General features: G+C 41.6%; 1 protein-coding gene across 1 annotated transcript in view; it reads right to left on the bottom strand.

Moving 5' to 3' along the window:
• The window catches only part of COG5 (component of oligomeric golgi complex 5), a 299093-nt gene that overhangs the window by 280488 nt on the left and 5089 nt on the right, over nucleotides 1–13516 (bottom strand). The window contains exons 4-6 of the mRNA XM_066591926.1: nucleotides 8913–8967; nucleotides 8757–8826; nucleotides 4680–4800 (exon numbers count right to left, since the gene is read on the bottom strand). Of these exons, the coding sequence (XP_066448023.1) occupies nucleotides 4680–4800; nucleotides 8757–8826; nucleotides 8913–8967 (246 nt within the window). The remainder of the gene's footprint in view (nucleotides 1–4679; nucleotides 4801–8756; nucleotides 8827–8912; nucleotides 8968–13516) is intronic.

Below are 13516 nucleotides of genomic sequence, written 5' to 3'. Positions count from 1 at the left end.
AGGCCCGAAATATGCAGGGAATAGGCATTTTTCAGTCCCCGAACACGCTACGTATTCACAGACCGAAATATGCTCCCCTCCGTGTGAATGAGCTTTTAAAGTAATCATAACAAGGCCCCACTTCTAGGGAGAGTTTTTTTCATTTGTAGATAATTTCTCTAATCATGGATTGATGCACACTTATGTCTTTAGAAATGCTTTGTAGCCCATCCAGCTTCAAGAGACTGACATTTTCTGAGGTCTTCTGAAAGTTATTTGGATTGAGACATGTTTCACACTAACCAATCTTTCTTGAGAAGAATAGAGTTGTCAGAAACCCGGTTTTGCGTATCTTTATTTAATGAACAAAGCACCTGTAAAACTCACACTTTCAATCCAACCCCTTAATTGAAACCCTTTGATAATTAACTCTTGGAGAAAAAGTAAGTGAACCTCTATGGATATTTACTCAATATGCTCAATAAAAGACATGATTGGTTCAACTATGTGTGTTATTAATTTAGTTAGATTCTGTTTGTCTATAATTGTGTCTTAGATTACTAATAAATTGTAGTTTGATTGTTATCAATGCAGAAATCCAGGCAATTGCAAAGAGTTCACTTAATTATGTAGAGTTGCAACAAAAAGTATCACAATAAGTAGATTTCTTTTATAAACGTCTTGCAATGCAGACGGCCAGGTCGGATTCAGACTGCAAGATTCTCGCAGTGCAGATGCCCTTGCAGTGACCTCCAGCTTACGCGTCTGGCAGCTTACCTGTGCGATTCAGCAATGACGCGGCCATGCGAGACTGTGCGAGGCTGCCACTGAAATAGCACATGCTGCCATTTCCACCCTGCGAGCGGATAATCACAGTTAACTTCCGCTCGTGGGCATGGAAATGCATTCTTCAATGCATGCCCTATGGGCTGTATTTGCTGCGGGATCCAGAGCTCCGGATCCTGCAGTGCAAATCTGGCTGTGTGTATTGGGCTTTAGTCCCCAAGCTCAGGAACGCAAGTTAACTACAAATTTTATGTTAAAAAGTGTCAGTTAGCTACAAAATTTGTATCTACATAACCTATTTTTTTAGGCCTATGTGAATATCAAAATATAAATCGCAGGCTAAACTTACCTTCATGTTGTTAGCCTATGAAATATTCCTACCAGCTAACAGCACAAGATACAAGTGGAAGGCATTAACCCTTTTCAATCCACTGTCTGATGTCTTAAGACATTATGATTTAAGGCTGTACAGCTCCGATGTTGGAAGATGTCCATTAGGGTTCTCTTACTGTATATTGCCAGCCTCTCTGCTGTTAGAGCCTATCCAACATGTCACCTCATGCAGTACTGGCTTTAACCAGCATATAGCGCTGCTGTAAAACAGCAGAAAAATTGTAAGCCCCTTATGAAAACCAGGATACAAATTTGATTGGAAAGGGTTAACGTGGTCCTCAAGATGTCTTTGTTGAGGTTCTCCACACTGGCTTTGGCAGAGGAGATGCCACCCTTCTATGACATCTGAGTGTCCTTATATGGCTTATAGGCAGAAACTGTCCATTTGGGACAATCCATTTAATGACTACGCTCATGTCAGTAATTTGAGCTGCTGGCTGAAATCAGTTGCTAAGGTTTATATAAATGTTGGCAATGCTGTGATTTTCCGGCACATCTTCATTTACAGAAAGCTTCCCACAGAAGTGTTCTGGCAATCTTCATAATGTAATTTAGACAAGGGGCTCCTCGTTGCAATGTAATCACTAGCACCAGGATATGGAAGCGGTGGAAGCTTTTCTCTTTACACTGCATGGCGCTCAGAATACAGAAGATAACGGAATGATTGGGTGTATTTTAAGCCTCCACTGACATCTCTAGAGCCCCAGGTTTTAATTGCCATCATTGCTTCTATTCTTTTTTTTTCATTACATTTTTCTAAGATACAACAAACCAAGTAATAAGGAAAAAGTTCAAAAGCAGAGGCCAATATTCTGGTGGCACACTAAAATGCTTGTCACGGTGCTGAAATACAATTAGGGCAGAAATAATATATGGCGCATCTATAAAATAATCTGAGCCACAGATTATTTTAAAATAAGCAAAGCGAGTTTCTCTCCATCTACGTACAAAGCAAAAATGTAACAACCCCAAGTACACCAGAAATGGATGTAAATAAGAGTCATACATTTTTTGCTAGTCCCACTATGCAAAAATCTGACTTTTGGGCCTTTTTTGCAACCCGTTCAACAGTTTTCCAAAAGGGGGAGTGGTTTGACCAAAAGAAGGTGGGGCTTCTTGTGTCGATCGGATTATGATTTATGTCAGAAACTGGCATAAATTTTAAAGAAAATTGTTAGAGAAGACAATGTGATACCATTTCATATGCTTAGGTATGTCATTTCATATTGGCTATACTTGTAATTTACCATAAACAAAGCATTGATGTCTATTTCTGCTTAAACAGGGATTTTCTCCTACAGAGAGCTTCCTCATTTAACAGGAAAATGCTCTGCACAACCTAAGAATAGTCATAGTACATATATTCATTATAAATATCATTGACCGCCTCGCCGCTAAATAACCACACTGTTGCTATAGTCATAGGCATAACGCTATTTTCAGACTAATGAAGATGACCGTTGATCATTTAGAAATATGCAACTTAATACATATGTTATGGGGATGCCCAAAGCTGAATGAACACTGGGTAGAAGCACATTCTATAATAGAAGAGGGGTATAAGGTTACTCTAGATCACACCCCCTTTGTCTATGTACTTGGGTATGTAGACCATTTACCAGCAACTAGATATGAGAAAATAACAGTAGGAAGATTACTTAATGTCACAAGGAAACGGATAGCCCAACATTGGCTTGATGAAGCAGCCCCCACAGTAGCAGAATTTAAAAAGAAGATCAAGCAGTTCCTGCCCTGGTAAAGGGGGGTATACATTAAACGTAACACTGAGCACCAATATGACAACATTTGGATGAAGTGAATGTTAAAATTTGAACTGACACCTCTGAACAGATTGAATATTAGTGATGAAAGCAAAATAGACATGCAGACTTAAGAGAAAACGTAATTAGTAGTGGCCACAGAACGGGGTACACAGATAACCTTGTTGCAGAAGCTAGTAGTTTGACAACACTGGAGACCCACGGTGTGTGTATGACTCTTTTCCTTCACTTTCCCCTTGGAGCGCTGCCTTTGCTGAATAAACTGTGGAATACAACGGCTTCACTTCTACAGCAGCGTGACTGGTACGAAGGCTTAGTGGCAGCCATTAGGGGGCGAATTTATTGTCCTGTGCTTATAACACTAGACTTCTCAGGTCTATTGGGGTTTGCAATTTTAAAAATAAGAAAAGGCCAATAACATTTAAAATATACTTCATTGTAGGTAATGCAAAGAAGAACATTTTTCTAAGGTGCTAGTTGGACATCTCAGTGTAATAGATGTGAAGATCTCCTTTCATTATGCGTTCCCTCCATGAACATATTTTGGTTTTGCATCACCATGGTAATCCTTCATTTATGCAATATGCGTCTATCAAATCTCAGCAGTAGAGATTAATCCAGCATTGACACCTACTGAATGAGCAAAGGCTGAGTAACAGCTCCAAAACAGATGCATTTCATTTAAAGCACCGGCAGAAGAAGAAATTCAAAGACGACCTCAAAAAAGAAAGTTGGAGGTTTAACTTCATCTCAGAGAATGCAAAGTAAATGTACACAAAATGCCGAACAACCAGTCGTCAATATTACTGACTGCTGTTCACGTAAAAATATAAGTAAACAGTACTCCAGCAGAGAAGATAGGCAAATTCTCCATAAACCTACAAATGCCGTATAGATTCTGCATAAAAGGGAATTTTAGATTGAGATTGGGAGCATGTTACAGGTCTGCCCTAAGAGAACCAAAAATGTATATCAGACTATGTATTGGAAGCGAAGAGACCTTGTAAAGTGAAGGACAACAGGCAAACTTGTGATGGGGCCGTGCCTGTCGGGCTTCTTCCAATCCCACAGAAGAAGGCGATGGAAAAACAAGTTCTGATTCATGGAGGCCTTGCCATCAAGGAATGTGCAATCAATCACAGGCAAGGAAAAGACTTTTGGGGGGGCTTAAGTGAATAAAACTTAGGACCGGTCACAGCGAAAAAACAAAACACACATTTGAGATGGTTCACAGTAAATCTGCAGAAGGTGGAATTTCTCAATCATGCCAACAGGTAGAAAGCGTTCTTATATTTGCTATCATATCCCAAATCCTGGCTGGGTTCACATGGAGCGTAATAGAAATTCCGCATACAGATTTTTATCCCAGGATTAGTCAGCAAAGTGGACGAGATTTCCACACCCTATGGACGATCCGTTGCGGCCAAGCCGCACTGAAATTCACGTGCCGTGTGGAGTTGAAAGACACAGCATGTCAATTCTTCCCCAGTTTCCGCAGCGGCCCCTCTACTCTCTATGGGGAGAGAAGGCAGTAGCGGAATGCAGGCAGCGAAGCTGCTCCAAAATCCGCGGGTAGTTAAGTGTGGTCATTCCGCGAGATTTCCGCAGGATTTCAGTCCCGTGTGATCCCAGCCTACGGAGGAGTAAAATGCATCGAGAGACTTCTTTTAGCAGAAATGAAAGGCAGAAATGTTTGTTTTTGCCTTTGCATAAAGAACATTAAGTAAAAAGTGAACTTACCCAACTCATTTAAACTCTGAGCTGCTTTAGTAATTTCTCTGCTACCACCCTGCAGCTGACCTTGAAGCCTCTTGCTGAGATACAAGATACGTATAATTCTCCGAAGCAAATCACAAGCAGACTGAAAATTTTAAAAAAAACAGAATTCATGCATTTATGGGAGACGATTCAAAACATCAATCAGCAATATAGAATACAAAATCATGCCAATGAATCCCACCTACTGCTGGTATGCAGAGAAATACACAGTGCTGTCTCCCCCGCCTAAAATCTAACTGATGGACACAGACCACTCCTCATCACAGGAAGAAATATTGTTCATTTCAGAATAGAGAAAAACTAAATAATCTGTGAATCAGGGAGCAATTTTACTCTGAAATGTGATGTATTACATAGAATTATATCAATCCTTTCCCAGCTCTGACCCACTTTCCATTAGGCTCCTGTGAGATGAGGCAGATTTCCCAGTGTGATGGCTTGGTCACTTGATGGCCTGCCCACCAGGGGCATGTCAGGGCCTGTGACCATACCAGTATATCAGTGCCCTGCTTATCTCCCTCTATTACACGCCTAAAGGTGCATTTACACACAAAGATGATCGCTCAAAAGATGGCTTTTTAGCGATCATTTTGCATAAACTACTACTTGGTACTAATGCCTATTAGTACCAATTAGTAGTGTCTGAGCTGCCAGTAGCTGTAATCAGGGAACAGACCAGACCACCCGCTGTTCTCTGTATAAATTCCCTTTTGTTCTGCCGCAGGGCTGACAGCTGAGACAATGTAATCAGTTTTAATCAGCGCTCCCTGGGCAGAACACAGAATGCGGCTCGTCTTATCAGCTGAACGATGGATTTCACGCTGAACTGAAATTCATCGTTAGGCAGAAAAGTGAAAGATTGGCACATTTACACCCAACAATTATCGCTCAAAAGATGGCTTTTGAGCGAATTTTGAGCGATAATCGTTATGTCTAAATGGGCCTTAAGTCCTGTGGCTCTGGGATGAAGCAAGGAACATGTGGTCAGCACTCCGCACAGCTGGACAGTCAAGGGGTACATCAGAGTTGCTGTGGAGCTTGTCCGAATTTGGTACCATGACACAAATGCTCTGGGGCATGGTAGCATTACACATGAGATAACAATTCTGTAGCATCCTTATTTGGAACTCTGTGTTGTGATGTTCCTCTATTATTTCTCCTGGAAATGTATGAATTAGACCTGGCCTACATGGAAACTGTTTATAAAGCAACTAATTTTCACTATGGTGGTACAGCTGCAGCACACAGCCATACATTGAGTTACATGCCATCTTAGAGACTACAGCTGCCACTCAGTAGTGCTACACAAAGTCTTTGTGTTGGCCAGGCCTAATTGATGATTATTATCACCCCCCTTGTCAACAAGATGGGTCCTTGCACAGATTCTATCACCTATGATTGGGCACCATCAGACTGTGTAAGGACACAGCCCTTTGACAAGGTAATGATAACACCCAGTTGTCAATTTATTCAAAAACTTCCAGTGGGAGTAACAGCACAATAAACTGTTCTAAGATGTTAAAGAATTGTTATTTCATGGAAGATACAAGGCTTTACCTGATCAATACTGTATTACTTTGTATGGTCTGCAGAGTGGTAATACTCTGCAGAATGCCTTGTATGGGTCTGGAAGCTGAACGTTATATGGTCACTGTATGATGGAAATATTGGTGGTTGTAGAGTACCACTGTCCCTGACCTAATGATTAGGGGTTTTAATGTTCTACTTTCGAGGTGTGACCAAATAAAGCGCCAATGGGTGATGTAATATTGTATGTGGGGCTGGTGAGGCTTGTGTGCCACGGCTGCTTTACAATCCAAGTATGGCGCTGACGTAACATATCATACAAAATAGACGGACAGATTATTTTAAAGTATCACTCTGTAACCATACAAGTGTGAGGAGTCTCCAGTACTAACTGCTCCTACTCTTATTAATATAACCCACGCATGAGAAACTCCTATGGCGGTGTATGGTTGCCTTGGTAACAATAACACCCAGCATGCTACTTATATCTCCCCACACAAAATGCAAGATCAGGCAGGGAGCGTAAATAAGTGACACTTTAACATTCATCCAGTTTGGATTGCTACTTCAGTACAAACTTTTTAAAAGAATCTAAGTCAAACTTCGCCCTCTCACAACTAGGGAGTCAGGTTACAGATATTAATTCTATAAAAATTCATGACAAATAGAAAGAAAACATTTTAAAAAAAGGACAGACAACATTGACGGAAATGGGAAAAGGCAGAGTATCACTCAGTTCAACGTTTACCGAATGGTATATTGTATATATCTCTCAAGACGAAGTGACAGACTGCCCTCTAGTGGATAATACGACCTAGTGGAATAATGGCATTGACGAGAAAACTTTTGCACAATTTGTATAATAGGTTCACAAATCAAATAGTATAGAACATCTGCTGTGAATTTAAGAACATCCCACAAGAAGTAGTAGTATTTGATACATCAAGTTAATATTATTAGACCAGACGCTCAATAAGTAAATGGCAGGAAAACTAATCTCTTCTATAGGACTGGCTGACCAATCAAATCAACTAGCAGTAGCTACAAAACAGATCAGATCCCATAAAACCTTAACCTGGCATCACATGGGGCGGATTTGCCGTAGAATTTTGCTGTGGGAAATCCGCCTACAGCCGCTAATCTCAGGATTAGCCAGCCACGTGGGCGAGATTTATCAAAAATCTCGTCCACACGGGGCGGTGAATCTGTCGTGGTAAAGCCTGCAGAAGTCGGTGCTGTGGCGCGGATTCCCAGAATGCAGCATGTTCATTCTTTTCTTTTTTCTGCTGCCAGCGTCTACAAGTGGAGAATCATAGCGATTCTCCACTTGCAGAATTTAAATCGCAGCATGCGGCAATTCTCCACAGATCTGTCAGCGCTCCTCCCCAGTGGCGGAATATCGCTAGTGATATTCCGCCTCGGCCATGGACAGGGAGGTGTAAGGAAGTTAGAAATCCATGCTTAGAATATCATTTGTACCATGTGTCTTAAAGGGGTTGTCCAATTTCTATGTAAACATATTGTACAAGCAGGGATAGCTGTAAAATAATAAAAAAACAAAAACAAACACATTACTTACCTTGTAAATCACCCCCAGGAAAAGGAGCTTATAAGTTCTAGCTACTTCAAACAGCTTTAGTGATGGCTCCATCGGGCCTTATGACATGCTTTTAATGTAATTTTAAAGCTATGAATTTTGGCTTTAAAATGAGAATGCCGCTTGCCTTGACAGAACCTGCGCTACAGGTATGTGAAATAGGGTTGGGAATACCCAATTTATAGCAGTCAGTTCTGTCTGTGTGCAGAACAAGAAAGGGGACGGAAAAGGTAAAAGATCTGTGATTCTACCCCTGTCCCAGGAAAGAGGTGACATGGACTTTGTTAATGGTATCACCCCCCTAGAAGTTATGACTACTTGCACACAAAAGGGGAAACTGTGTAAAATCAGGTCACTAAAAGTTTAAACATGGACTTAAGACGTCCGAGTATTGCGCCAAATACATACACATATACATCAAATTAAAAATCTACAATAAAAAGGTTACATATTGTGAAGGGTCTCTCCTTTTTTAAAGGGATTCCCCGGTTACCGAACAACATCTTACCCATCCACTGCCAGGATCCAGTACTGCGACCACGGTGTGCTCCCAGTGTTTGTTTTGACAGATGCTGTCACTGGAAGACAGGTAACCGTTACAGCCAATCAGCGGCTGCAGTGCACAGCTTATTCTCCTGCCATCGACACTCACATCCCGAGTGCCATGACGCCAGAAGTTCGGGAACATGCTGCTGCAGCGGTCACCTGACTTCTAGTGATGGCAGCTGTCACAACAAATGCCAAGACCACAGTGGAGCTGCAACCTGGCAGTGAACAGGTAAGTAGTGCTCTACTTATTTTACTGCAGGCAGCCCTATTAAAGGCATGTTGTCAGGTGACTGGAGAGCCCCTTTATTATGACTGTTAGGGGGTTAAGAAAGCTTCGGTTCTCCTGCAGAGAGCTATGTACTTACCTGAAGACGTGCCAGCTGTGCAGTGCGAGATACAATTTTGTTATATGGATCCACAATCTTTATTCTGATTCTGGAAAGGACAGAGACTAATGTTAAATTTACAAGATATTTGGAAGTCGGTTTATTATTAATTATTATTAAGCCAATGACATTTACCTATCTATCGCACTTTGGAGTGCCCCGATACGAGTCTGCATCATCTGAAGCACACCTGCAAGGCATTTTCAATACAATAAGTGAATCCAAATGGAAACCTAAAGACATAGTCACACTTTATTTTAGCTATCAGACATCCTCAAAAAGCATGAGGCCTCCTTCACATCGCTGTTATTACTTCTGCTATTTTCATTTTTCGGTTTCTATGGAGAATGAACAACAAACGTACCGAATGTGGCACATCAGAGGCAAAAACAGTGCCCGACGCACCCCACTGACTATAATGGGGTCTGGTGGATTTCCGTTACGATGCCTGCAGCATGCGGTGCTAATTGATCACGGAGCCTACGAATGGAGCCTGACACACGTGTAAACAGATTCTTACCCGTTGTGATGGAAATATTTTGTTGTGCTTCTACTTCTATAAAAACTGCTGTGCCTTCCTAAGATCATGAGGTTTCCATTGTTGCATGTAGTTTATAGACTGACAGCCCCATGTAAAGAAGGATTTTAGGATTTCAGTGATGATCCAATCCACTGTCTTCTTGAAGACTAGTGCAGACAAAAATTCACGTTCCTCATAGCAGCTACGGTATTAATTAATGTGTTTTCCAATATTTACTGATAAAAGCAAAAAAACAATGCATGCCAGGAACTAGTGGAAGTCTACAGCAGGTGGCGCACGGATGGCCCAAGATGCGACAAATATAATAAAAGGCTTGATTGAGCCTCTTATTACATCTGGTGCATCTTATTCTAGAGTCACTTATGCAAGACTGGCATGTAAGACACCAGTCTTAGATACAATCAATGTGCATCAATAGTTTCATCATATTTTCCTGGGCCACTGTAACCTGCAAGCGGATTCAGTATACAAAACAACTTACAGTCCTGATCTGTGGCATGTGCACTTTTTTCCATCTCCCTTATTTGCATATTACCCAGAGGAGCATGAACTGCCTTTTGAGTCTCCTCACTCACCGTCTAAGTGCTCTCCGTAAGAAGAAAAGATGGCATTTCTGACCCCCGTCCCAGGCTTCTCACTAGCAAAGCCAGACTCCTACTGTACACTGATAAAGAGCAAATACCCTGAAACAGCTGTCTGTGCATGGAGTCTGGCTTTGCTTTTGATTCCCAGTCATGGTTACAAGGCTTGTATAAAGAGTCTAACTTTGGCTTGAAGGAATGCTGCCTTCCAATAGGTGGCACTGTGGAGGTTTATTTCATTTCCCTTATTTGCATATTACCCAGAAGAGCATGAATGGCCTTTTGAGTCTCCTCACTCACCGCCTAGTTGCTCTCCTTAAGGAGAAAAGATAGAGTTTTACTATTAGAACATCTGTATTACTATAGTGCCATTACTGATTGTTTGTCTAGTAGCGCCTCTACAGTACAGTGCGGTGCGGTACTACATGTCCTGTACTGCCCTTTACCTATGCCAGGATGAGCTGCTCCTGAAGATGGCCCTATGGTATTTTTCTGGTTCTGTGTGTACTGGACTTCAAAATTAAATGGTGACCCAGCATGCTAGCGGAGGATAGAATATTAAACTTTTAATCTGCCTTAATAAATGTCACCAACATAAATGGCCTGTCAACATCTTTTGGATAGAACGGTGTCCTTACTTATATCTGCCATATTTTGTTCTCCCTCCATTTTGAAATTCCTGCCGCTGTTAAAGTGCAATCCGTGCACCTCGGACTGAGAACTAGTTAATATTACAAAGCTGGCGCCCCTCTGGATGTTATGTGCTGTGCAGGCCCAGAAGCAGCTCCGCTCCTCTACGTAGAAAGTCATTTACAGCTTCCAGCAGTTATATGTCAGGACTTGCTTTATCTGTATTACTTATCTGCTTCCTTTCATATAGCTTTTGGCTGACATTTAGGGGCTTCAGAACCAATTACCAGTTTCCCATTGAGTTAAGCCACTCTCACATATGCATTCAGAAAACGCAGCATTTTTAACACAATTTTAAGCAGCATTTTGAACGCATGCCACAGCAGTTGGCAGCACTTTTTAACGCATCCCAATCATTGTAATGAGATGCAATAAAAAGCACTAAAATAGAGCGTTGTACCACAGTTAGCTTGGCACTCGGGATGCCGTCCTAATCGCGGTAAAAAGCAGCGTCCATGAGAGTGAGCTTATGGGAAAACCAAGGCTGGTTTGAGACAAAGTGTGGCACTGGGCAAAACTAAAAGTGGGGCCCCAAATTCCAGAATATTGTAACAGCATAGATATGTTCAGGCAACACAGTAAATTAGAACAAAAATGATCACATGGAAATGTTTATGCTTCATGCTACCAAAGTTTGTGCCCGCTTTTTATAGCAATAAAATAAAAAAGTAATATTATGCAGTTTGCAAGTTGTATGTAATTATATATATATGCAGGCGTGTGATATGCAGGCAGTCAATTACATTGCCTTAGGCAGTTCTGATCACGTTTGCATGTCGGAATTGCTTAATACATGATTGCGAAAAGAACGCATCACAATTTAACTTTGCCGCGTGAAAGTCCATTGTTCTCTATGGCCCTGTATACATGCGTACCCATTCGCAATGAAGTAGCGAAGCAATGGCACAGGAAATATAAACAAAAAAAAAAAGTGGACTATGTACGACGGTGTGTGTGAGATACACTGTCACACACAGTACAATTTTACTGCCACACATGGTGATAAGCCAGTTCACCGGCGGCTCTACAGCGGTAAAACGCTGCATGACCCACGCAGTGTTTTACACTTACGGCCATGTGAGCCTGGCCTTATCCGGATTTGGTGCAGTTTGTTCTCAGTACACTGCCCTCATGTGTATGTATTATGTAACTACATGCTGTGCCTCCCCCGCACTCATCATCACCATAGCATCTACAGGATGGGGCACAGAAAATTACCCCATCACCGCACACTTATTTAAGCAAATTAAGAGAAAATCTGTCTTTGTTGCCCATAGCAACCAATCACAATGCAAGCTTCCATTTCTTATATTGCTGAGGTAAAATGAAAGCTGAGCTCACCGTGGGAGGCTGTGGTCACTAGTTCCATTACAGTCCAGGACAAAACAGTGCTGTACGCTGCGCTATTTCATCCAAAATTATGTTGGACGCCATAACAGAAAATCGAACAGACCACATTATAAAGTGTTCGACAAGAGGATTTTACTCTCCTGTTCTCATAAAGGAGACAGAGAAAAAAGGACTAACAAAATCCAACTGGACCGCATGATACATTGTAGGATAAGTGCTGTTTTATCATAATTTACTCTTGCTGCACAAGCCTTCCCCAATTCCACAGCCCCCTATAGAGAACGCTATGGAAATGGTCTAATAACACATTTTTATGTTTCACTTTACAATACTAGACCATTTTTCATTTAAACAAAAATCCCCAAGGTGCTGATCACACTCCATTGTACCGTTACACTGAATGCTATGGAAATCCATACAGCACTCATTTAGAAAGCCGCACAGCAGAAAGAAAAACAATGTGTTCATTCTCAACGCAGAAACCATGGCAGGCGACCGTACACGGATTTATCCCATTGGCCTGGGCTAAATCCATGTGAACTTGTGCAGAACGTTATGAATTAAGTGTCACATCCACATCAGAAGGATCCAACGTGGATCTAACAAAATGTCTGAAGGAGGCCTAATAGTAGAAATATGTTACACATTTGGCAAAAATGTAACTATGAAGCTGTTAAATATAAACACTAAAGTGTAACCTATAAGTAGACAGTAGTGAAGATCAGTGCTACATTTCTAGATGTGAAGGGAAAGAACTAATTGTTATCTTTACATATACTAGTTAACCTGACTTAGAAATACCATACAGGCAGAAAATATATTGTGCTGCATGCATTAGTAGTCACGAGTCCAGTCAGGGGTCAAATGCTAGCCATAAGCCCTAACTAATGTGGAGTTATGTAAGCCAATACAGTAACATTGAAGGTGCAATTATTGATTAACAGACCATTACCAGAAATGATCAATGACTGTGTACAGTCAACACCACGGAAAGAATTATACACATAGTCAACGGATAGGACATGGCTACACAATTTAAAGGGAATCTGTCACCATCTTTCTGCAGCCCTCACCGCAAGCAACATGAGGTAGTGCCTGTCACACCAATTACAGTGATATGTCTGCTGTGTGGATCTGTGGTGTAGTTTTGGAGAAACTTGTATTTCATTAGTAACAGTCAGACACAGAACGAGTCAAACGACCATTACAATGCAGGTCCTACAACACAAATAAAACTCAGAGCCTGACTGACAGAAGAACAACACAGTTAGGGCTCTTGGAAGGGGAGAACAAAAATAACACAATGAGAATACAACTAAGCCGTTATTATGTCAGACACAACTCAGCAGTCCTGACAGAAGATACCAACCTACTGCCACCACAGAGATCTGGTGGGCTGAAGGACCTGTGGTGACGTCACTGCTGTGGGAGGAGCCATTGTGCAGTTTGGTAGAAGGTACTGTATAGTGGCTAAACCAAGAGCAGCCACTAGGACCTGTGATGATGTCACCGTCATGTGATCACCTGTGTGGGTGGAGTTAGGGATCACATGACCAGGGGCTGATCACTGTATCCAG

The sequence above is a fragment of the Eleutherodactylus coqui genome, chromosome 2, assembly GCF_035609145.1.
Source record: "Eleutherodactylus coqui strain aEleCoq1 chromosome 2, aEleCoq1.hap1, whole genome shotgun sequence".
Lineage (NCBI taxonomy): Eukaryota > Metazoa > Chordata > Amphibia > Anura > Eleutherodactylidae > Eleutherodactylus > Eleutherodactylus coqui.
The sequence above is the reverse complement of the archived record's forward strand: the minus strand, read 5'-3'. Positions and strand labels throughout refer to the sequence as shown.